We start from the raw sequence: 23,972 nt of genomic DNA on the forward strand, positions 1-23,972 counted from the left end.
TAAGAATGTTCTTCACGTGTTTTTCATGCTCTGGGGACAGCTGCAAACAAAACCAGAAAAATTGTTTTGAAGAGAGAAACCAAACAGGGAAGAAAGGGAAACAGAGAGGAGCTGCAGGTGGGAGCTTGATGCTCTGGACTGCATCTCCCTGCCACTGCCCCCCCATCACCCCATTTTTAATTACAAGCAGCCAAACTGTAAAGACCTTAATGGATGTCTTAATTATTGCATTAAAGTTTGAAATGGAAAATTCCTCATTACTTGCTGTGCAGTAGGTCACGGCTGCAATAAATGGTGATATTTTGCTTGTTACAGGGCTGGGTGCCCTTTGAGAGCTGCTGTCTTTGGGGCATGTCCTGGCCCTGGGGAGCTGCCAGGTGGATGTTAGATCAGGTCTCTGCTGTGAGAGCATCTGCTTGTGTTTTCCAGGTAAAACTACCAGCGAGGAGTGCTCTTTGCTACCCCTTTTCTCCTCCAAATAGTGCTACTTCCCTCCTGTGTTTTGCTTTCCATCTGCTTGAATGTGTTTATTGATTTAGTGTTATGCAAACTGCAATAAAACAGCATCCTTCTAATGATCTCCAGCCAGCCATGGAATATATCCCAAATTATTTAAATGCAAACCAACCCCCAGCAGGAATACAAGGTACCTGCCACTGACCAGCCTTTAAGACCCTTTTGCACTGTGCCTCTCCCTGCTTGCTCAGGGCAGGCTGAAAAGCTGAGATCCAGCCTGGGACACTGGAAATTTAAGGAATGTGGCGGAAAAAGAGACTAAAAAAAATTTTAAATATAAAAATATAACTATAAATAAGACAAAAATATCAAACCCTTTTTTCTCTCAGGCTCTGCACAGTTGGAGAACAGGGCAGGCTTTAAGGTTGACTGTGGCTTCTTAGAGCTGAAAAGTTTTAAATCACCTAAATGACATAAAAGGTCAAAAAAGCTCAAATATGCATGTCAGAGGTTGTTGATACCTCTGTAAGGGGAGCAAAAAGACAGGGAAAGTTGAAGATAACTTGCACTCTGCTAAATTAATCTCAACATCATTTTCATGCCACCAAATTTCATGTTGGCTTTTTTTCTGAACATTGATGAGAAAGTCAGAGGAGTCCACAGTACTTAGAGATATTCTCTCGATTACATGACCCTGTGGATGAGGTGTTAAAACTCATTTAATGGCTATTTCTCCTTGAAAAATGTGTCCAAAACTTTTCCTCCCTACAGTGACTGTGCCATTGCCCTGGGAGGGGTGAGACAGCAAATCCTGGGGCTCCCAAAGGCAGCTCCAGCCACCACAGCCACCAGCCAGGGCTGCTCGTGGGCAGGGCCAGGCTCTGCCAGCTGTGCCAGCCAAACCAGCCATGCTACCAGTGCCAGCTGTGCCAGGGCTGGGCTCAGCACTCTCCTAGCCAGGAGCTGCCACATCCCAGATCTCACAGCTCCCTCTGTTGGCATCTGCTCGAAGCTATCAGCGAGCATATACAGACAGGTGGAAATGTATTTTGATTTTTTTTTTAGCAGGATCGCCATGTGGAAGGTGATCCACCCGTGGGGTGTGCCCCACCTCAGCCAGGAATCACTCTGTCATTACTCTTAACAAGTGATACTGGATCCTGCCTGCTGATGCTTTACTGCCCAAACATTTGCTGAAGGCAGCTTTTCACTCATTTTTCCCAAATCAGTGTGAAGATGTAGCTGGATGAACTCTGAGTCTGATGTACACGTGAGGATGCTGTGAAAATCTGCCAGCCCAGCTACTCTCCCTGCACAGCCTCCCCCAGGAGGAGTCAGTCACATCAAATACCCTCCTCTGGCCCTCATCATCACACAAATTACCACCTCTGCAGTCAAAGCAAAACCAGAATTTGCAAATGTTTCTCTGCCTTTATTCTCTTTAGGTCCTTCCATAGCAAAAACTTGCAGACCACAAGCTCTGGCTTAAACAAATAACAGTACAGATAAAAGTTTCAATACTTCACCAAAGAGGTATGATGAGAATGAAACATAAGCCTCGATTGTGGATCAAATATTTAACTTATTAGCCAGTTCCAGAGACAGAGAACTTGGACAGCTCACTGGAATGGTAGCTGGATTCACAGAGAAGGCACAGCCAAGCACTTTCCTCTGAAGATCAGTTCCAAATTTCCCAGCTGGCAGCTCCAAGGGGTGGCCAAGCAGCCTAATTCAAATGAGAGTGATTTAAACCCATCAACTCCTCCACAAGAAATGCTGCAAGCAGCAAAGAGAACCAGAACTGACTCCTTGTGCTCCTGTCCTGCAGCACTGGATGGCCAGGAGAGATACTCTAAAACCCCACAAATCCCATGGGGATCTTTTTCCTGTCACTAAAGAAAAGGCCATGCAGGCAATCTGCTCAGGCTGGACAAAGGACAAGCTGACAGAGATGGACAGACTGCACAGCCTCAGGCCTCTCTGGCAAGCCTGGCTGTGTTTGTTGTCTCTTACTGGGTGTTTTTCCCAATTTACCCACTGACTGAAGATTCCCAGCAGCCTTCCTGGCTCTGCAGCACCCCACTACAGAGGGGTACCCAGGGTAGCAAACAGCCTTTTAGAGAAAAAAGAGCACAGGAGGAGAAAAATAAAATACTTTCTTGTCTCTCTGTCCCATCAGGCCACACTGATCCTTTATTCTCTTGGGAAGACATCAGGCAGTCCCATCCTTATCTCTGACTCTGCCCAGCAAGTGGCTCAGCTCAGATTGGTGATGCCCATTAGTGTCTCTGCAGTTAAAAGGCTGGCAGTGTTTTCACTACAAACCAGGCCACTCAGAAACTTTACACAGCTCCAGAATGTCCTCCAAGAAGAAATTTGGCCTAAAAAAATGTGAGGAAGAGGATAATAGGATTTTTTTTCACCTGAATCTGCAGCTTTCTTGCACTGCAAGGTCCTTGGGAAACCTGCTCCCAGCCTGAGTTTTCTGGTAGGCACTAGAGAAACCCAAGAGATCCCTTCAGGCTGCAATCAGGGGATTGGAGGAGAAGCAATGAATTGCTTTAATATGAAATTCACCTTTAAAATTGATCTTACAGAACCAAACACTGGAGGCTGGTAGATCCTCCCCTTAGAGAAATAGTGCTGGATTTGGTGGGAGTACCACTCAAAACAAGCATGCAGAATCAGGCCTCAAGTACATAAAATATATGATTTGGTGCTTAAATTTTAAAATATTTATAAATAACTTTAAGACATTCAAGCTCAGAGGTGTCTACAGCCAAGTATTTCCCTCTGACACGGGGAACCACAGGGATCCACATCCCTCTGGATGCCCAATGCAGAAATTTGATTTATGCTTAACACAGAAACAAAACCTGCCCATGCCAAGCTCTTTGGAAAGTCTCCTTCAGTGCTTTGAGAACACGTGGAGGACACATCTAATCATGCAGAAAGCATTTGGGACTTGTGGATCCACAGCACAGAGTGAGACCAGTTCTTCCCATACATTCACAGCATCTCTCCAAGCAGCTCCAGAGGGATTCCTCAGCTGCTGCTGCACTGCTGGGTCAGCCCAGCTAAGCCTGACTCCAGGGGACAGCTCAGCTCTGCTCTCATGGTGGAGCTGCTCCACCTGGGCTCAGGGCTGGGGTGAAGCCACCAGGGAGAGAAGGGACACCTTGGGCCCCTGAGCAAAGCCAGGCTTGGCTTGGAGCCCTCTCCCAGCTCTGTGACAGCAGTACTGGCACAGCCCCATGGCCATGGTTCCTGGGCACACACACAGCCCCTGAGGGAAGCCTGGAATTCACCTCCCAGCCCTGCAAAGCTGGCTGGAACCTGCTGCAGAACAAAGGCACATTGGGGTTGAGGGCAGAGGTACTGGCTGGGGTGTTCCTGTCACAGCCCACAGGACACCTGGTGGCACAGCAGCCCCAGAGCCAGGGGGTCCCAGGACAGCAGAGCAGGGCAGCCCCATTCCCACATGGAGGAGCAGCTCTCCTCATGAGGGCATGGAACCACAGCAGCCTTGGGAGACAGGCCAGGTCAGCTGCTTTGGCCACAAGGATATTTGTCCATGAGACACAAACTGGGACAAACTGGTCCCACAGGTCCCCATCCTCACTGGAGATGTTGAGCTGGATGGCTCTGCAAGCCACCAGCTACGGCCCTGAGCAAAAAAATGAACTCTAAATTTCTTTTCTCCCATGGGTTTCATCCAGACCCATTATGTACTTGGTTTCAGCATATTTTTCCCATTAAAACAGCTAAAAAAAAAAAAAAGTAAAATGTTCTTTGGCACTTGTGCAAGAATGATCCATAGATGTGACACTCTCCTGTCCTTCAGCTGCTTCTTGGGCTCATCTCTAAAGATCCACATACACAGAGTCTGTGTCCACCCTCTGGGCCTCTCCAAACAGGAGGAATGTGCAGAGCCCAATGCTGTTCACAGCAGCCACCAGGTTGAAAACAGAAATCCAGGAGCCAGTGGTCTCAATCAGGTATCCAGCCAGGTACACACAAATCACACCTGCAGAGAAGAGGGAAGAGAAACATGCAAAGGCTCTGGGCTGGATCCTGCCCTCTGCAGGGAGAGGCTCCCCAGGAAAGGAGGAGCTGCAGGAATGTACTTTACCTAGGAGGGCTCCACCTGTATTTGCAACCCCTGGAAAGAAAAGGAGTGAAAAGAAATTGTGAAAACCCACAGACATGAGAGGTTTCATCACTGCCACCAACCCCTGAGCTGCATGTTGGGCAAAATGCCTTTGTGATGGTGGAATCACTGACTGGTTTGAGCAGGGATGGACCCTAAAGCTCAGCTCATTCCATCCTCCTGCCATGGCAGGGACACCTCCCCCTAGCCCAGCTCCAAGCCCTGTCCAGCCTGGCCTTGGACACCTCCAGGGGCAGCCACAGCTGCTCTGGACACCTGACAGAGACCAGTGACACAGCCCCAGCCCAGCCCTGGGTGCAGCAGAGCACCTCAGAGGGGCACAGAGTCACCTTGGCGGTGTCACCTGCCCCCAGCACGGGCAGGTGTGTCACAGAAGGAAGCTGAGACTGCACACACAGGGCAGACACTGCCCAGAGCTGCTCCTGCTCTAACCCTGAGGCTGGGGACCATGTCCCCCCAGCAGATGCCACCCCTCCAGCACAGAGACCCCAGAGAATCCTTACCAAAGAGCAAGCCAGCACACGAGGGGGCCAGGTCCTGCACGTTTACTGAGATGCCACTGGTGAGAGACAGAGGGGGAGATCAGTGGCTATTTGAATGGAACGTGGCTGCTCTTCCATCACTTACACTGTTTGCTTTGTCAAACACAAGGAAAGCTCCTGGACAAGAAACAGCACTGGCAGGAGAAGCTGAGAGTAAAGCAGGTGAGTATCAGAAGGAAAACAATTCAAGTGTTCAGAGGGGCCACAATGCAATTCCCCTCCTGCTCCAGCTCCCTCCTAGGGGCTGGTCCAAGCCCTTCCATGCTAGAGGTTTGCTGGATGATTTCCAAGCTCCCCCAGCCTCACAGGGTCCCAAACACAATGCTCAGGCAAGTGGCCATTTTTGTTCTCACAGTCAGGATGGAGGCAGCCTCCTCTGAGAGCCCAAAATGCCAAATGTGCAGGGGAGCTGAGGGCCACTGTCCCCATGGCTCTCCTCACCTGTGGTTGAAGGTCTGCAGTCCAACAGAGGCTGAGGCAAACACTATTGCTTTGCAGAAACTGGAGGTCTGGCCCAGGCACAAAGCAAAAATGCTTGAGACACCAGAGCCAATGACCTGGAAAAAAGGGAAAATTAAACACCACAGCACGTTTTCTGCAAGAAGAAAGCAACTCCTGCCACGAACAAACTGTTCCCTTTTCCAGTGGCATGAGTTTGTGAGCACCCTGTGCTCCTCTTTCTTCCCCCTCAATGTCCTTCTGTGTCAGAGGTGTGTCCAGAGGGATGTGATGCTGCAGATCAGAGGATACACTGTGTTCTCACCCAGCATTTCTGTTTCTGCTCACCCTTGCACTGCTACTTCCTCAGTACCTAAGGGGTCATTTGGGATGACCAGGGACAGGTTGTGAAAGAAAACCCCTTCAGACCACTCACTGTGCTCAATGCTGCCATTAATCCAGGCTCTGCTCCTCAGCCAGGATTTTCCTCTGGATTTCCTTTCACACATCCTGACCACCAGTTAATGTGCAAAGCCAGAAAATCCTGATTCCATCTATAACCCCCCACCCAGCTCCATACAAGGTCTAGCCTGCCACATAATCAGAGTTTAACTGGCAGCTCAGGTACCTCTCCCACAGCTCCAGCTCTCTTACCTGCATGAACTTACGAATGGTGATGGTTCTGTACCCTGGAGAAGAAAGAGACACTTGGAGTTAAGCACAGCTCACCTTGTTGTCCAGCCAGGAAACTACAACATAAGTAGATTTCAGATGCCCAGATTTCATCTCCACATGGATATTGGGAATGGGAGCCCCAAACACAGTGATGGGATTTGGACACTGAAGAATTTATTCTGCTTTTATATCAGAACCTCATTTTGTTTATTTGCTGGGTCTTCTCCCTACCAACAAGCTCTCCTCCTCCCACTCAGGTCCTCTTCCTACATCCCATAAGAGCTGAGGAAAAGCCATAGAGAGCTCTCACCTTGACTAATTAAATGATCAGACAGAAATCCACTGAACAAGCTCGTTGGAATTGCAACCAGCCAGGGGACTACATTAAACACCCAACCCTGAAAAGAAGTGAAAACCAAGAGAGATTTGTTGTCAGAGCTGAGTTTGTTTGCAAATATTTTGACAGTCTGTGGTACCTGTAGAAAAGAGAAATAATGAAGCACTCAGGACTGGTTGCAGGACCTCTACCCCCTTTGCAGAGCAGGTCTCAGCTGCACCATGCCCCACTCCAAGCTCTGAGAGGGAGCAGGTGCATCACAGCCTGTAGCATTTGTAGATTTGTTGTCTTTCCTTCTTCCCCAGCAATGCTGCATCTAGAGGAGAGGCAGAAAACTCTGGGAAAGAGGGATTAAATGTGGCAAAGTTCACTGCTCAGCAGGATGATGTGGTGGGGAGACACAGAGCCCTGGGATGCTCAGTGTGGGTTTCCTGTGGCAAAATTTCCAGGAGCTTCCAGCTCATTAGCAGCATTACTGTGTGAGGCTGAGGGAGCAGAGCTGGATTTTCTAATGGCAGGATTAGGTAACATGATGGGTTCCAACATCCTTTGGCCCATTTTCAATTGAGTGAGCTGCAGCTGTAATCACAGACGATTAGTGGTCAGCTGGATTACAGCTGCTCAGGGGCACTTTGGTGCCCAGATCCCACAGGAGATGCAGTCAGTGTGGGCTGGGCTGGATTTCATCTCAGCTGGTTGAACCCACTCCTCCATCCATGCACCCACTACCCCCAGCATCCCCCCCTTTGCTCAGAGCCCATCACCCTGTGGGGACATCTCCCCTCCCTGTCTGGTTTTGGGATGTGTGGGAGGGCTAAATGATCTTGGTTTTGAATAATCCTGTTAAAGATGCTCCTGGAAATCACACCAGGGTCCATCTCCATCTTTCCATGCCTTTGACATCTGGGTCTGGGTCGTTTTTGACAAAGTTAGCCCATGGGCTCTGAGGGATGGTGCTTTTGCTGTCTGTTAACAGCAGCTCAGCACATCAACCCCAGCCTTGTCTCACCCCACAGCCCATCACCCTGAGCCAAACCCTCCATCACCTTCACTCAGGTGGCCACAGACAGCTGCTCAGCTCACCTGCAGCAAGGGATTTTGGCCAGCAGGTGACACAGGTTACCCACATTAGGGATTATCAGCCATCCTTTACAATCAAGCAGCCTCAGCCCTTTTCAAACTGCACCAAACCATTATCAGCTGCAGGAGCTGCACTCTCTAGAGCATCTTACATAAGGGCACCATGATATAATGCTTAACAGATGGTAAATTACTGCTGCACAAGCACATTACTCGAGGTGCACAGATCTTGTCACAACAATATGTTTGCTGGTTTAACACATGATTTTAATATAAATATCAAGTATGGCATAAAGAGCTTTACATATGTAATATGAAAAGGCATTTGTAAGCAGCTCTGGAAATTGTAAAAAGCTAACAGATCCATTGTGGAGGAGACTGAGTTTCTGAGAACAAGATGAAAATACCAGCTCTCAGCCCAGATCAGTACTGCCTGGCTTTCTGAAAAATGAGAGTATCATTTGTGCTGAGGAGAGGGAAGATTTTGTAGTATTTTTGATGTGCACATTATTGCTATTAATGGTAATTATAATTTTCACAGGCAGGTTTGAGCTGTACAGTGTTAGTCCAGTTAAAAACCCTGTAAAAAAACTAGGAGTGAACAGTGGTTTTTTGGAACAGCATAATGTCATGAGCTTTGTGCTAGTTGAAAATTCTCTTTTCCTCAGAAGAAAAGCAGTCTAAAATCCAATAAAACCTGCTCTACCCTACACCCCTCAGCAACCCTAAACAAGCAACTAGAACCCAGCCTCTGCAACCTGGAGAGATCTCCAAAAGTATGAGCAGGGGTGCCAGGGCTCCAAACCCCACAGGGAAACCTCCCACCTCCTCCTGCCTCCCAGGCTGCTCTCACCAAACCTCTCTGCCATCATCTTCCTCACCTCCACCCCCTTTTGGCAGACACCCAGCACAGCCTCCTTTGAACAGCAATGCCTCTGCTTTGGAGCCAACCCACCTTGGAGTCGGGAAAAGTTTCCTTGAAGAAAGTGGGCAGCCAGGAGAGCAGAGTGAAGAAGGTGCTGGCCGTGGAGAGCTGAGCGATGATGACAGCCCTGCAAATACACAGCTGAGAGGAAACAGTCAGCAGTGACAGGTCGTGCTGCCTGGGAAAGGGCACTCCAGATGTCAGCTCCTCACAGAAATCCCTGAGATTTTTCTCATGGAGAACTACTCCTTTCGGCTTCCTGAGATTTTTGTCACAGCTTTTCAGCTCTGGCTGATTTTCAGATTCAGATTGTCACTGCTTTCAGCTTGCTCCTTGCAGCTTGTTCCTTGCTGCCCAGGGCACAACCCCGGGGCCAGGTGAGGTTAACTGAAGCACTAATTGTGCCACTGCATTTCCCACCCATCCCTTCCAGCCCTGCAGGAGCACTCTGCCCTGCGAGGTGTTGTTTAGGATTTTTGAGGGATTTGTTTTCGGCTCCATTCTTTTTCAAGGCAGGAATGGGTTTGCTGCCCTGCAGCCCCATCCTCCTCCTCCTCCCTCTCCCTGCCTTAAAACAGCCCCTGGGAACTCGCTTGGATGGGCTTCAGTACCCACTGCAGCATCCCAAAGGGAAAATGGCCATTAAAAGGATGTTTGCCAGCAGTGAGAACACAGCCCGTGCCACCCCGTGCCCCTGAGCAGCACTTGCTAGGAGCCCATTACAACCAGGATTTCTAACAAGAGCTGTGGAAAATATCACTCTGGAGGAGCACAGGACTCATCCAGGGGGAACAGCCTGGGAAGGAGAAGGATTTGCCAGTAACATTTGAGCCTGACAGCCCCGTGGACAGAACATAAAGCACCTTTGCCAAGCTTACCTTTGCAGTTCTTTATTTATACTGAAGGAATTAGAAAACTGCTTCTGCTTCTCAAACATAAGAGTAAGTGGACAAAAACCACAGAGGCAGAAGAAAAAAGCCCAGAGAGGAGAAAAGAGAGGATGGTCCCAGCCTGGCCAATGCATGCAGCTGCCTACCAGATCGGTGCCTTCCTGAACAGCTGCTTCCAGGGAACTTTGGTCTGCTTGGGCACTGAGAGGCCTCTCGTTAAATAGTTCATGGGGATGGTGAGTTCTGCAGGGAAGAAGACACCCAAAGGAGAGCTGTGGTCAGTAGTTACCTGTGCAGCCCTGGGACACTGCTGTACAACCACTTTTAATCTCCTTCTAGCCCTTGGGTTTTTGGCTCTACCAGAGTTGAGTGCTCATGGAAACACCTTGTTACACTGACCAAATTTTTTACACACCCCTCCCCATCCAGCCACCTGCACCCTTGTGTTGTATCTCTTTTATAATTAAACAAAAGTCCCTTGGTAGGGATTGGGTTTGGATTCTGTGCAGCACCAGGCACATATCCAGCTTCCAGTGAGCTGGGCTCCTACATACCACACTCACCCTAATAATGCTGTAGCCAGGTGTAATTCCAGCCATATGTGGAATTACTCCTAGGCAGTTATTTGGGATGAGATATTGTGGATTAACTGGTTTTTAAAAGCTCTGTGTGTAGATGCTCTTAGTTTGGAGTAAGTATCTTGTCCTGCTTTAGCTTAATCCACTTTGAAGATCATGCTCTGTTTTGTGTTTTCACTGGTGCTTAAAGAGTACTGAGGAGCCAGATCAGGCTCTCAGCAATGATATAATCCAGCATGGGACTTGAAATAGGAAATCAGCATTGCAAGAGCTCAAATCCTGGTTTTTGGGTTGGGGATCTTGGGTGAGACACAGCGTGTGTTACAGAACACATCTGAGCAAAAGGCCTTTGTGTAAAACCAGGCATGATCTTGGAAACACACAGGATTTGCAGAAATAATGGAGAGGAATCAGTTCCCAGATCCTCTGGAGCACTGCCAGCCCCAGGGATGCAGCTGGACTCACCTTTCTCACTCAGGAGGTATTTGCAGGTGCAATAAACCCAGAGCAAAGTGAGCAAACCAGAGAAGTAGAAAACACTTTCCCAGCCGTACCAGTCCAGGAGGAGAGAGCCTGCACCACCAATCAGCAGCGTTCTGCAAAGGAAGGCACTCAGATTTACTGGCCTGGCTGAGAGCTCAGACTGAGCACATCAATGGGAGACTATCCTTGGAGGCAACACTGCTGTCACTGAACCACAGAATCCTAAAATTATTTGGGTTGGAAAGGACTTTAAAGCCATCTTATTCCAACCCCCTGCCATGGGCAGGGACACCTTCCACTATGCCAGGTTGTTCCAAACCCCATGCAAACTGGTCTTGGACACTTCCAGGGATGGGGCAGCTGAAGCATCTCTGGGCACCCTGTGCCAGGGCCTCACCACCCTCACAGGGGAGAATTCCTCAGTCACAACATGGGTGGGTGCTGCCACCAGTCCCACCATGGCTCTGCAACCTGTCCTGGTCCCTGAGTGGCATCTCAGGCCAGATCCTCAGTGGCAGGAGAAATCCCAAAGGGACCTTACCCTCACTGAAAAATGGTCACTGGGGTAAGAAAAGGAGGCTGCTGGTGTGCAGTATCCCAGAGAATGTTTAAAGCAGCAAAAGAAACGAGAACACTGGAAAACCAAGTAATTCAACACACTGATATTTCTGTTCAGCTTTTAAGCAGCCTTTCCATTTAGAAAGGAAATTCTGATGGACATCAGCAGAGATGGAGAAGTTCTATTCATCTCATCTGTCAGAGAGGACAGGTGACCAATGTCAGGCTGCCCCTTGCTCTTCCTACTGAATTGGGCTGTTTCCCATAGTAATTAAATGTTGCAAACAGTCTTCAAAGTCTGGTTTGAAAAGAAAGAGAAAACAATACATAAATCCTTGGCAGGCAGGACAGCAACTGCCTGAGGCTTCCTCAGCTGCAGCAGGAGTCCTTGAGGACCCCTGAATCCACATGTACTTTGAGCTGTGAGTTTTGCCTCCAACTATTCAGTGGCATTTCATCAGATAGGATGTCCAGAGACTGTCACGGGCTGCTCAGAGGCCTTTGAACTCACCCAAACTGTGATCCAGTCCCCACTGTGCTGTAGGTGAAGGCTCGCTCGCTCTCCCGGACCCTCTGGGACAGCAGGCTGGCCAGGGATGGGAAGTACACCCCTGAGAGAAACAGCAGCAAGGCAGGGAGCAGTCAGGCAAAGAAACCCCAAATTTAAAAGATCCAGAGTGAGCAAAACAGTGAGACAAAGCAGCAAAACCTTTGGTGAATTCAAAACAGGGATTTAAATAAACTGAGTGGATCCATCGCCATCAAAGGGTTTTTTGTGCCTTCTCTGTATCCCTTTTCATCATCACCACTGCCACTGCAAATCCATCAGTGCCAATGAACTTCCCAGTGCTACAGCTTGGCAAGAGGGAAGGAAAATCACTCCACATTATCCAAAAGTTTTGGCAAGGGCCAATTTTCTCTGAGTGTTTTGAAGGAGTTTTAAAATGTGGAAAACCAAACATGACCAGAGATGATTTCCAAAGCCAGCAGCCTCTGTCTGTCAGAGAGATATCTACAAGGAAATGACTTGTCAGTGACTTTCTCTAGAAATGTCACTGGCTTTTCCCATGGAAGTTCTGGATGTGGAGGCTGTTTTGGGGCAGAGAATTGCCCAGAGACCCATGGGGAGGGTTCATGCACTGCAAACCATGGGACTTGCATCTCAATGTGCTGCATGTGAGCCTCTGTGCAAGGAAGCCCCTGGACAGACAGACACATGGACAGACTGAGGTCAGGGGTCTCACCTTGCAGCAGCCCCATGAGGAACCTGGAGGAGGTCATAAAAACCAGATGGGCTGAAGTGATGTGGGTGAGCAGCGGGGTGAGGACTGTGAGGAACCCCCAGGCTGATGCTGACAGGAGGAGGACTTTCTCACCTCCTATTCTGGAAGACAGAAAACACATTATCAAAGACAGGAGGGCAAAAGGGCAAAGTCCTCCAGCCCAGACTCAAGTGCCCTTCCCAGTTTAACCTGTTTTTAAGAGCAACCTTTTGGTCAAACCTGTTCTTCTCTTGGCCCTTGGGGAGTAGCTCTGACCTTTTCTCTTCCCAGCTCCTGCCAGCCCTGCCCATCCAACTGATCCCAGAGATCTCACAGCAGTGAGCCACTTAACTCTCTGATGGTGGTGGAGGGGAAGCCCAACTGCTGCCACCATTCTGCTTCTCTAAACCAGTGATGCTGTTTTCCATTGGCTCTTTTGCAATCCTCAGCTCTGCCTTTTACCATTCAGGTTTCTCCGGGTGTTTTCTTGCAAACTCTTAAGAACCCCAATTTAACAGCAGAGTGCACTTCACAGCTAATGCATCCCTTCCAGGCATGTGCTCCTCACAAAAGATTTCATAGAAAAGCTCTCTCACTAAGAATAGACTGGCTGGGGAAAGGGACTCAAGCAGGTAATGATTCAGATCCTCCCCTACAGCCAGCTGGGGAAATTGTTTGCTTTTTAATTCATATGACACAATGGAGACAGTTTTTCTAAACATGATAGAAACAGTGTATGGGGACTTGCTTGAGAAAAGCCTACAAGAGAATATAGGGCAGAAAGACTGGAACTGCTGAACTGAAAACAAAAATCACCTGTGTAGATCAAATCACAAAACTGTATTCACAAAATCCTAGAATCACTTGCAGGGATGAGACATCCACAGTTTCTATCTGGCCAGTCTAAAGTACCCACACCCCTTCTCAGCCAGAGCTTCTCCCCATGGACACACCAGACCCTCCACCCCATCACTGGGGTCTGGAACGGGAACTGAGGGGTCAAACCAAGCTAAGCATAATTAAAGCAAGAAAACATGAGAATAATTTCCAGTACTGATCACTGATGTGTCCTCCAACAATCTGTGTCAAGCAGTAGCCCCAGAAGAAGCTGCTGAGCACGACACCAAACTGCTTCTTGTCCCAGTCGAAGTAGGAGCTGAGGGCCACGGCGCAGATGGGCACGGTGACACGGGCACAGTACAGCAGGCACGTCCCCAGCAGCAGCATCGCTGTCCACACACGGGATTCAGGCCTGCAGGGATGGAGAGGAAGGTGGGAAAGGGCAGGGGGATGCTGGGCCCCGTGGGTCCCTGCAGAGCCAGGACTGAAGGGTTGGCTTGGCTTTGCAAGCTGAGTCTGTCTGGATAAAATGAAGGTCAGCACAAGTCCCCCGGGGCACAGCAGTGCTGGCACAGAGTGCATCCCATCTGCTGGCTTTTAGGAATGATGCCAACTTCATCCCAAACACTATTTGACTCCAGCAGCAAATGTCTGTCCATAGGCTGCAAGGTGAAACAGGCTGCTTGGACATCACTGGCTGCAGATGGAGGGAAAGGCAGGAGGGAACCTGGTTTGCTCCCCCCAAACAAGAAACTGTTCTTTAAAAGTTAAGGATAACAAAGGAAAGGTCAGGGCATGAGGTTGGAAGCACCTGCATGAGACACACCTTGTGGTAGCAAACATTAATTATTTGGCATTTCTAGCCATTCCCCAGGGGAGGTGATTTGTGTGTTACCTACTAAAAAGGAGGGAATATGCAGGAATTCTTTAGAGAGACAAGACTTGGATGGGCCTGAAGAGCTCAGAGAGATAAGCAAAATAATTAAGCCTGGACAGATAAGAAATTTTAGATAAGAGTCAAAATATGGTAACAGAATGTATATTTCTGGGGTGTGAATCTCAGCCTCAAGAAAAGGGCTCCTACAGGAATAAGTGAGAAGCAAGGCAGTGATGGCTTCTGGAGCAAACAAACACATTTTGCTGCAAATGTCAGGCCCAGGTGTAGGTAAATCCCTCTGCCTCCCCTCAGCCATGCCACTTTGGGTTCCCCCTTTGCCAGGGAATTACAGAGTTAAAAGCTGAGTAAGAACACCAACTCTTGGTACTGTTTGTATTTGATTCTTTCTCTGCCCAGAGGCCAGAGCACAAAGCACTGAGCTAACAGACTCTCTGCTCCAGGGGAATTCACTGTACCAGGGCAGTAACCTCTGGGCTTTCCACCCTGCTAAACACACCCACTCTCCATGTGGGAAACAACCTGGGTCACCTTTTACATCAAACAGAGCTGATTTCTCTGTACTGGAATGATGATAAATGTGGGTTAATCCCACACAGCACAAACCCATTTATAAAGGTGTAAATGGGCCCGCACAGGGGGGAGGTGAGGGAACAATGAAAAGCAGAACAGGTGAACCTGCTGGAGATGGATTTATTGCTGTTTCCTGACAAGGCAGATAAGCAGCTCAGGGCTAACCTCTGGCAGGAGGAACTGGAAGTGTTTCAGGTGGTGTTTAGAGGGCTGGAACTGTTGTTACTGTGCACATGCACGAGTGCACAAAATAACACAGAAACTGGCAAAGCTCACGTCTCTTTGCTGGAGGAATGAGTAACCAGGGCTTGACCTGCCTCAGTCATTCCAGCTAGCTGGGAAATGCTCTCAGAGCCCCTCCTGGGCTTACCCTGAGAGGAAGTTATCTTCAGTCATTTCTCCATTTGCTGCAAAACCAAAGGTGGGCTGGTTTTTAATCACCAGCCCCAGCCAGTTCCAGGAACAGGGGCTCCACTGACTCCAGCTTGCCACAGAAAAGCACAGGGAAATCAAAGGCTCCAGGACACTGCATGTCTGAGTCAGAGAAACCCCAGCAGGACAACACAACAGGAGGTTTTGGGTAAAAATCCCCCACCAAAGGCAGAGGGCAGGTGGGGATAACCAGCCATGGAAAACCTTTCAGGGATGGGATGCTTCCAGGCACAGCTCCTGCCTGCCCTGCCCAAATGGGCTGCTGCCAGTCCAGGGCCATAATCTCTGTTATCTCCAAGAGCACAGCACTGATAAATTTGAGCTATTGAACCTGCAACAGTCGAGGTGATGGGAGTAAAGCACAGCAGCCAGCGATGTGTGGAGGTATTTTCTACTATTTAGCCACCAAGATATTTTCCTAAATTGTACTTTTCCCTTGCAGCAAGGGGAGACCTTTATGAGCTTTCACTGAGCTCTGTCTCTCCAGTCATTCTGGTGTGTGCAGAATAACCTGCAGTTATCCTGATAAGCACAGCAGCATTTTATTACCAGATTACCTTTATCCTAAACCCTGTATAACTCTGCAAGGTGTAAGAGGGAGAGAAAAAGACCTGAGCATCTCCAGGTGTCTTTACTCCATTTCTCTCAAGAAGCCTCCTCTCCAACTGATGTTCTGACAAAACTCCAGGGATATATTTTTCTCTTGACTTTTATTTTTATTCCAAAGTACTACATAAATCTCTGGGTGTATGACACACTGCCAATGTTCTCTTTGACTACCACTCCATTCTATATTCTCTTCCTTTATGTTTAATTATATCAGTAGGGATTATGCTCACAACAAGTGGAGAATATAATGATGGCCTCAGACTACCACTTCCTCTGTAGGCAGCACATCCAGCTAGGAAAATCCATGCACAGAGTATGAGTGTCAAATGTAATCAGTTGCTGCTCACACCCACCTGGAAGCATGGCAGGAATGATTTCCCTGCAAGGACAATGACGTGCTTGCATCACAGGAAAGAGCTTTGTAAATGCATTTTCTCCTAATTATAGTTATCACAGAGGCTGCAGATGACTCAACGTTCTGCTTAGTGCAAAACAACAACAGCAGAGGTTACATGGGAGGAACCTGAACCAGCACAAAGACAGGAATTAAAACCCTCCTTTCAAAGCTAAGGAATAGTGACAAATCAAACAGAAGTTTTGTGGGTGACATCAGCCATATGAGAAGTGAAACTTCACCAGCGGTAACAGATTAAATCTAACATCCCCTGATGAGGGAGGGAGACAGAATGTGCTGCAGATAACCAGTCTAAGTCACAGCACAGGAAATCACAGCCACTGCTGTCACAGGTGCCACCACGCCTGATTCACCCTCCAGACCAAGCATTTCCCACCAAGATCCCTGGGCCAGTCCTGGCTATATGTGACAGGCACTTCTGTGAGAGGGGCCAGCCCTCCACACCATTGGCAGGGAATCTCTGGAGCTTGTCTGGAGCCACCTAACTGATGTTATCTGGTGCTGAGTGATGGCAGTGCCTCCTCAGTGCCCAGCCTGATGTGCAATCCCCTCCTCCCCACAAGAGACAGGCACTGCAGGTGCATCCCTTCCTGCACATCACCGAGACCTTCTTCACTGAGCAAAGCAGCCATGCAGCTAGAAACACTTCCAATTTCACAAACCTCCAACCACCACCCAGACTATAATCAGCCCAAGCCCTTATGACTCTTCCTGGGTGGCTTTTTGAGCAGCCCTGTCTGATGTCCCTTGGTTCTCCTCCTCCAAATGCAGCCTTGGACACTGGGTGGAAATGGCTTTGCTTCCAAGCATCCCCTCACTTCCCTGAGATCCAGCTCCCACCAACCAAATGGATCCCCCACTCAGGGCACAGTGGTTAGGATGGATTTTTCAAGGATGCCTGAGATTCCCAGAGGGGCAAAAGCAAGCTGAGCTGTCTGGCAGTGGAAGCAGAACCAGCAGCACAGGGTATCTTTATTTGCAGTGTGTTTTCCTGCTGGAGGAATTTCTCCAGTAGATGCCACAGAGCAAATATTTATTCAACTTTTATTTCTCTTGAGTCGCCTCCCCCCTTTCCCCCAGTCTGCAGGGCTTTGGCAGACACTCAGGTCACTGTTGAGATGGACTCCATGGAGTTCAGGCTGTCAATTACATGCCAGCTTAGCCCCTCCAAGGCAGGAGTCAGGAGCTCCAGGTATTTTCAGGTGCTAAGAGAGCTGTGTTAGACAGCACGACTACGAACAGCCTGTCCCAGCAACAGCTCTTGGCCAGAAGCCATCTGCAATATCTGTGGGTGTTTTCCATAACTAGAAGAAGAACTGGGAACTGCAGCTCCTGATCTGCACAGGATGGGCTCAGGGACCATCAGCAGAGCACAACACCCACCTCCCAGGGAGGGCATCTCTACCTCAGTTCCCCTTTCTGAAAAGAGATCAGAAACATCTCCTGGGGGATGCACAGAGAACACGTCAGTGCGGTCACCCCCTGTGCCCCCAGCCCTCCCACTGCCCCAGCCATCAGCAGGGGACATTCCCCAGACCCTGGTAGAAGCCCAGGGCAGGATGAGGATGAGCCCACATGGTGGCACTGAGATCCCAGCCATGCCACCAGCTCCAAACCCAGCACACCCAGCAGCCCAAACTGCCCAAACATGAGGCCACCCCCAGGGGAATGTCCCCAGCATGGGCAGCTGGTGCCTGTGGTCCCCCTGTGCTTGGTCACCTGTCATCTATGGTGTGTCAACACTTCCCTCCTCATCACCCATTCCCAGACCCATGGGATCATCCTCCTTCAAAAACACTGTTTTCCAGCTTACCTGTCTATAGCTTTAATTTACAATAATCTCCACCACGAGCAGGACTGACTGACGTGGCACCAGCACAGCAGCCACACAGACACCCCTGTGCCAGGAGATAATACCCAGGCTGTTATTTGTAACCCTGTTTGACAGTCCTTTCACTTCTCATTCTTTGTTTTTCTCAATAATTTCTCCTTCAAAATCTAACATGCTTGTCAAGAGAGAGGCTTGGAGTAATTTGCCCCCCCTCCTCAAGAAGATTTTATCATGCTGTAGACCAGCTCCAAGCTAATGATTTGTCACTGTCAAAACTAGCTTTGGGGTTTAGAGGAGAGTTGTTGGATTTTTTTTTCCCAATCCAGCTAGCAGCCAACAAGAGCAGCACAGAGGACACAGGGCTTTTTTTCCTGGGAAAGCTGCTGCCTTCCTGTCTGCCTCCTGTGCTCAAGCTCCCTCCACAGAGCTGCAGATGGCAACAAAGTGGTGTTCAGCAAACGAGCTCTGGGTTTATTCCCTCTCTTCATTTCTTGCTTTCGGCAAAAGCAAAGATGAAATTAAATTTCAGCAGCTCATATGAGCTGGAAGTAGTTGTTGAGTCCAGGTGGAGGTGGTGAGAAAACATAATAATAAAGCAGAGGCGTGCTTTGCACACTGATCTGAGGGCATACATGGATCAGCCAGGAAAGAAATGTGTGCCCTGCTTATGTTTTCCACGTGAAAAAAAGTTCTCAGCAAGGTCACTATTAAACCCAGGGTGAGGAACTTGTAAAACAAAAATCCCAACCATGAAAAACACCCTCAAAATACCCCAAATAACCAACTAAAGCTGCAACATCATGTTGACAAAAGATGAGGGCACAGAACTCAGAAAAAACAACTGACTGTTGTCTCTGGGCAAAGATCAGGTGACTGGAGATCAGCCTGTGGCCGGGGGTAGCACTCCTTTTATCTCTGGAGCTCAAAGAAACTTTTATAATCACCCCTTGTCTTCAGGTGTAGCCAGAGGCTGGGAGATGCAGAGTGGCTTCAGGAGTCATTTGCTTTCCCAGGGCACAGTGAGTTTTTCACAGCTGCATTTCTCTCCTGGAGGCACCATCCAAAATGTGAGCCCCACATCCAGTGCTGGATCTGCTGGTGGCTTTGTGCGCAGCCTTCAGCAACTGATTTATCTTTCCACTGCTTTGGTCTTCCCTCAGTTAAACCAGAGATGCTTAAACACATCCATTGCCCGAGGGGTCCTGCTTTGGCATGTTAGGATCATCATTAAGAAATGCTCTCTGTCCAGATGTGCTACATAAGCATGAGGGCTTTTTCAAGCCCCAGACAGAAATCCCCAAGTGCTGCTCTTGGAAGAGATGTGTGATAATGGAGCCATTGGAAACCTGCAGAAAAGTTTGGGAAAGGCAGGCAGGAGAAAACACAAGGCAAGAAGAGTGGAAGAGGAAGGAGAAGCCAGTTGGGAAAAGGGAGGACAAAAGAAGAAGCAGCATGAACAAAGGTGGAAAAATAAACCTGCCAAGATAACTGTTTATCTCTCCTTGCACCGAGAGATCTTGGAAGGCTGCCTGGCATGTCTTTTGTTGGAGCATGAAAGGACAACCCATGTCACTTCCCCCACTTGATAACACCTTGCCCCCATGGCAGTAACTCTTGGAAAATATGAAAAATTATTTATTTGCATATACTGCTCACAAATTGGCCACCAAATTCACTTCACCCAATGAGGTACTTTATACAACTTGGCAAACCTGCCCCAGTGATCCGGTGGCTCACTCCCCCTTACTCAACCTCCACCTGCCCAGTTTACTTTAGGCCATAAAACCTCCATGAAACCTCCCCAAAGGAGGGCTGTGACCACCTCTGTGTCTACACTAAACAATGGGGACACGATCTCAGCTCCTGTGAACTACAGCAATATAGACAATGATCTGAGGTGCCTTGGGGTTATCCTGCTGCTCCTTCCCATTAACAGGATTCTCTCAATTATTAGCAGCACTTAGCATGGTCAGAATCACTTAAAATGTCTGTCTCGATCAACAGGCTGTTTTCATCCCTTTTGTTTTGGAAAGTGTTATCTATGTTTTGCATTTTTCCGAAGAGATTTGAGAAACAGGAGAGCTTGTTCTGGTCAATTGTTTTTTTAGGTTGTTTGTTTTTTTTTTTTTTTTGTTTTTTTTTTTTTTTTTCTAGAGGAGAAACCTATAAACTAAAGTTCTGTCCCATGAAATTCTGGTGTGAGCTCCTACCACTCCCACTTCTCAGAGACTTAGGAAAAAGTTAGCAAGGGGGAGACAGAGAAGGAATTTTCTTAAGCGCTTTAGGGGGAAAGAACTTTCAAATGTTAAGCGCCTCTGTGCCAAAGGTCTTCTTCTTCAAAAGCCGTTTCTCTTAAGCGGAGCGTGGATTTGATGGGACATCCCAGTCTGTGAGTGCAGGAGGAGCGCCCCTCGGGAGGCAGTTCAGAGCCGGCTATCAGCCTGCTGCCCCTGCAGAGAGCCGTGGATGAGAAACACCAAATAACCCAGGGGCTATTGCTGCTGGAAGGGGCAATCCACCCCCCTGGCCTCCTTTGCTTTGCGTTCCTCTGCTTTGGCACGGGTGCCACCCGTCCTGTGACTGTCCCGGTGCTCTCCTGCCAGGGGGACCCCAAGGCGAGGGGAAGGGGGGAGCCCCAGGGCTGGGCACCACGGTGGCAGCCACACATCAGCCAGCTGAAACCGAGCCAGATTTCTCAAGCGAAGGGAGTCCAGGGGCTCCCGGCTTGGAAAAGCCTCTGACCATGAATTCCAGCTGCCCCACTGCTACTTTGGAATAATCATCTCACCCCACTTCAGATGGGAGAAGGGGCTGATCGTGAGGTCTTGGTGCTGGATAACTTTGCCAGGGTGGCACAGAGGAGCAGCACTGCCCCAGGTGTGCCAGCCTGCTCCAAACACTGCATCACCTGCCTTTGCCTGTGCCCCTGCTGTTAGAAGTGGTCGCTGGGGGTTTAACTGCATTTTAAGTATTTTAATGACTCTGCATCAAGAGCAGTTCATGCTGTCTAGCTGCTGCTCAACTCCTATTCCAGACTTTATCTGAATGAATGACTATCGCCAGTACAAACATCCCCACTGGAACACTTCGATAAGAGCCTCATAGCGGTTTTGTGTTTAATTCACTGATTACAAACCAGAAATAAGCTCAATAGTTGGGGGTTTTTTTCCCCCTGTTTTTCACAGTAATTCCCTATCTTCCCCCTTCCTTCTACCGTCTCTGCTGCAGTCCGGAGGAGTGAGACAGCGGGAACCGCCCGGGGCGGTGGGACCGCGTCCCTCCCGGATGGCAGCAGCAGGGACAGGAGGGTCCCGGTCCGACGGGGAGCACCAAACTCCTCCGAAATCGCCTCTCCGGGAGCGGTGCGGCCGCCCGACCCCCTCCATCCCGGAGCCGCATCTTTCCCGGGAGCTGCGGGGACCAAGGATGCGGGGAGCGCCGGGGCAGGGCGGACACCGGGCGGGGGCATGCGGGGAGTCCCGGAGAGCGCCGCCAGCAGCGGAGCGCCTTTCCCGGGAGCGGGAGAGGCTCCAGCCTTACCTGGACCAGTAGGGCTCGGTGCCGCCATCCCGCCTCATGCCGTCGCGGGGGCCGCTGCCCGGGGGCACATTCCTGCCGCCGCCCCCCGCGGCCATGCGGGCAGCGCCTTCCGCCTCCCCGGCTCACATCGCGGCAGCCGCCGGCTCCCTCCCCCGCCGGGCCGCGGCCACGTGTCAGCGCCTCCCGCCGCCCCCGCCCGCCGTGCCGGGAAGTCCCGCCCGGCCCGGTGCCGGTCCCGGTCTGCGAGCCCAAGCAGCCGCGGAGCTGGTGGGCTCCGAAGGGGCAGGTGCCGACACAGGAGAACAGCGGGGTTCCGCTCGTTCCCTCTGCTCCGGTCATTAGTGACACCCCCAGCGGGCACAGCGAGGGCACGGAAAGAGGGGACGGACCACGGTCTGTCCTTCTGCTCCCGTACCTGGGCAGGGAATCGCTCCCTGCTCCCGCTGCTCTCACGGGTTAGCCGGCAGAAGTCTCTGCTTCTGCTTTTTAAGGATTAGAAGCGAGTTTAACATTCGCTTCCGAAGATAAAATAAATAGGGAGGAGTGGTGTTACAGCTTGATTTATGTCTGTTGGATAGAGGCGCTGCCTTGCTGTATCTGAAAGAGATAATCAAACTCCTCTGTGGAAATAAACAATTTAAATGATGGTTATCTCAGTCAGCAACAAAAGGACTCGTGACTCAAAGATCATGGACGAGCAGGCTAGAGGAGCCTTGTTGAGGCATGGTTCAGGTGACGCTGTGGCCGATTGCAGCCTGGAAGCTGGAACGGCAAAACTTCGGGTGAGCAAAGGATGGAGGAGCTCCCGCTCAGCCTGAGCAAGGTCGTGCATGGCCCCTGGGAAAGGTACCAGAGCTGCACGGCTGCACTAAAACACGCAGGTGCAGGGCAGACACCTCCTGTCTGCTATCCTGCAGTCAGAAACTTCTCAGTCCTGGGGAAATGAAGCCTTTAGCAGACTAATATTTAGGTAATTCAAACATCCTTCTCCCAACATGAATCCCTTGGCAGGCCCCTGATGAACAGTTTGCTACATAAATCAGGAGGCGTAACACTATTATTGAGCTGAACGTTTGAGAGTGAAATAGCAAAAAGGGGAATACACACCAAAGACAGCTCCACAGAGACTCCTGAAAAAGTAAAAATCATCAAGTCATACTTTATCCGTTTGCTTTAGTATTTCTTCCTCATAAAAAAAAAAAAAATCTTCCCCAAAAGGCCCGAGGCATAGTCAGGCACAGTCACCCAGACCTGCTGCACACAGAACACAAATACATCGAGCTTTGTTGAAAGTAGAGACTGAGGGGAACCACGTGTATTAACCACCTTAGCTTTCATTTAGTTGTATGCTTTCCTCCCTTTATTTGGGCAGGAAATGAAACTATGAAGTATTTTTTTTCACTCTGCTACTGTCCCTTTTTCCAGAAGAGGGAGCCAAGTCATGGCAAATTGCAGCCAAAACTGTAAACCACTGACAATGTATTTTGGGTTTCTTAAATTGTGTGTATGTTTGGAGTTTAGTTAACTCGAAGCAGGAGGGGAGATGGGCTCTGATGTAACCACAGAAGTGAAATCCATTCAATAAGCTCAGGAAAGAACTGAAGATGCCTTGGGCAAGGTAGAGTACCCACAGATCCAGAAAACTCATGAACTCATAGCCAGGTATGAGGGATCCTGTGTTCAGTCTCACTGCTGAGGGGTGCAAACACTTCCAACACTGACACTGCAATAATGAATCATACTTTCAGTGAGTTAGTAGTTGAGTCAGAAATCAAGCACAAATTTTCATTATTTTCATACTCTTCTGTTCCTTTCCTCGTTTTGCTCAGTGCCACCTCTTCAATCAGGAGCTTGAGTAATCTGCCTCTCAGATAAGAAGCTACTTTCACTGTCCAAACCAGCTGCAGTTGAAAGTGCTTGAGTGCAACATCCATCACATTCACATAAATAAATTTAAAGAGTAAATACACAGACATTGTTCCTTTTACTGCTGTATGATTTTCTATAAGAAAACCTCCCACCAAGCTGATTAAATGACAAATGGAATCCCCTCAGAGGACAGGTGCTGACTAAAGAAAATAATCTTATACAAGAACACCACCTCCTCTCATTTTTCCTGTGTTCAGCTTAATCTGTCAAAAGGTTAAACCAAACAAAATATTATTGGGTTAATATTTGACCTGACATTTACTATCCCTGTAGTTCACCTATACAATAGTTGGATTATTTGAAGATTTTATGAAGTTAAATGCAGATTAGGATCATTTCCTGAAAGGGTATGAATGGAACAAAAGGCTCATACATTCCATGAAGGAAAATTGTTGTCTCCTGAAAGGACAGTGACTGCAGCTTGAAAGCTCCCTAACCCAGCACAGTTTCAATACAGCTTCTCCACACAATAAAGAAAACACATGTGGGTTTCTAATGCTACATAATCCAACT

At 49.1% G+C, this 23,972-nt stretch overlaps 1 protein-coding gene across 1 annotated transcript; it reads right to left on the minus strand.

Annotated features, from left to right (window-relative positions):
- Positions 1 to 1,762: 1,762 nt before the first annotated feature.
- On the minus strand, positions 1,763 to 21,680 carry SLC17A9 (solute carrier family 17 member 9). The gene is made up of 13 exons (XM_030233033.2): positions 21,531 to 21,680; positions 13,450 to 13,647; positions 12,378 to 12,517; positions 11,645 to 11,744; positions 10,558 to 10,688; positions 9,661 to 9,757; positions 8,655 to 8,751; positions 6,593 to 6,680; positions 6,262 to 6,296; positions 5,611 to 5,726; positions 5,131 to 5,186; positions 4,589 to 4,618; positions 1,763 to 4,483 (listed from the first exon to the last, which is right to left on the minus strand). Exons 1-13 carry the CDS (start codon positions 21,623 to 21,625, stop codon positions 4,320 to 4,322), a joined length of 1,347 nt encoding a protein of 448 aa, XP_030088893.1. The 5' UTR covers positions 21,626 to 21,680; the 3' UTR covers positions 1,763 to 4,319.
- Between the last annotated feature and the right edge of the window lie 2,292 nt (positions 21,681 to 23,972).

The sequence above is a fragment of the Serinus canaria genome, chromosome 20 (genome assembly GCF_022539315.1).
Source record: "Serinus canaria isolate serCan28SL12 chromosome 20, serCan2020, whole genome shotgun sequence".
Classification (NCBI taxonomy): domain Eukaryota; kingdom Metazoa; phylum Chordata; class Aves; order Passeriformes; family Fringillidae; genus Serinus; species Serinus canaria.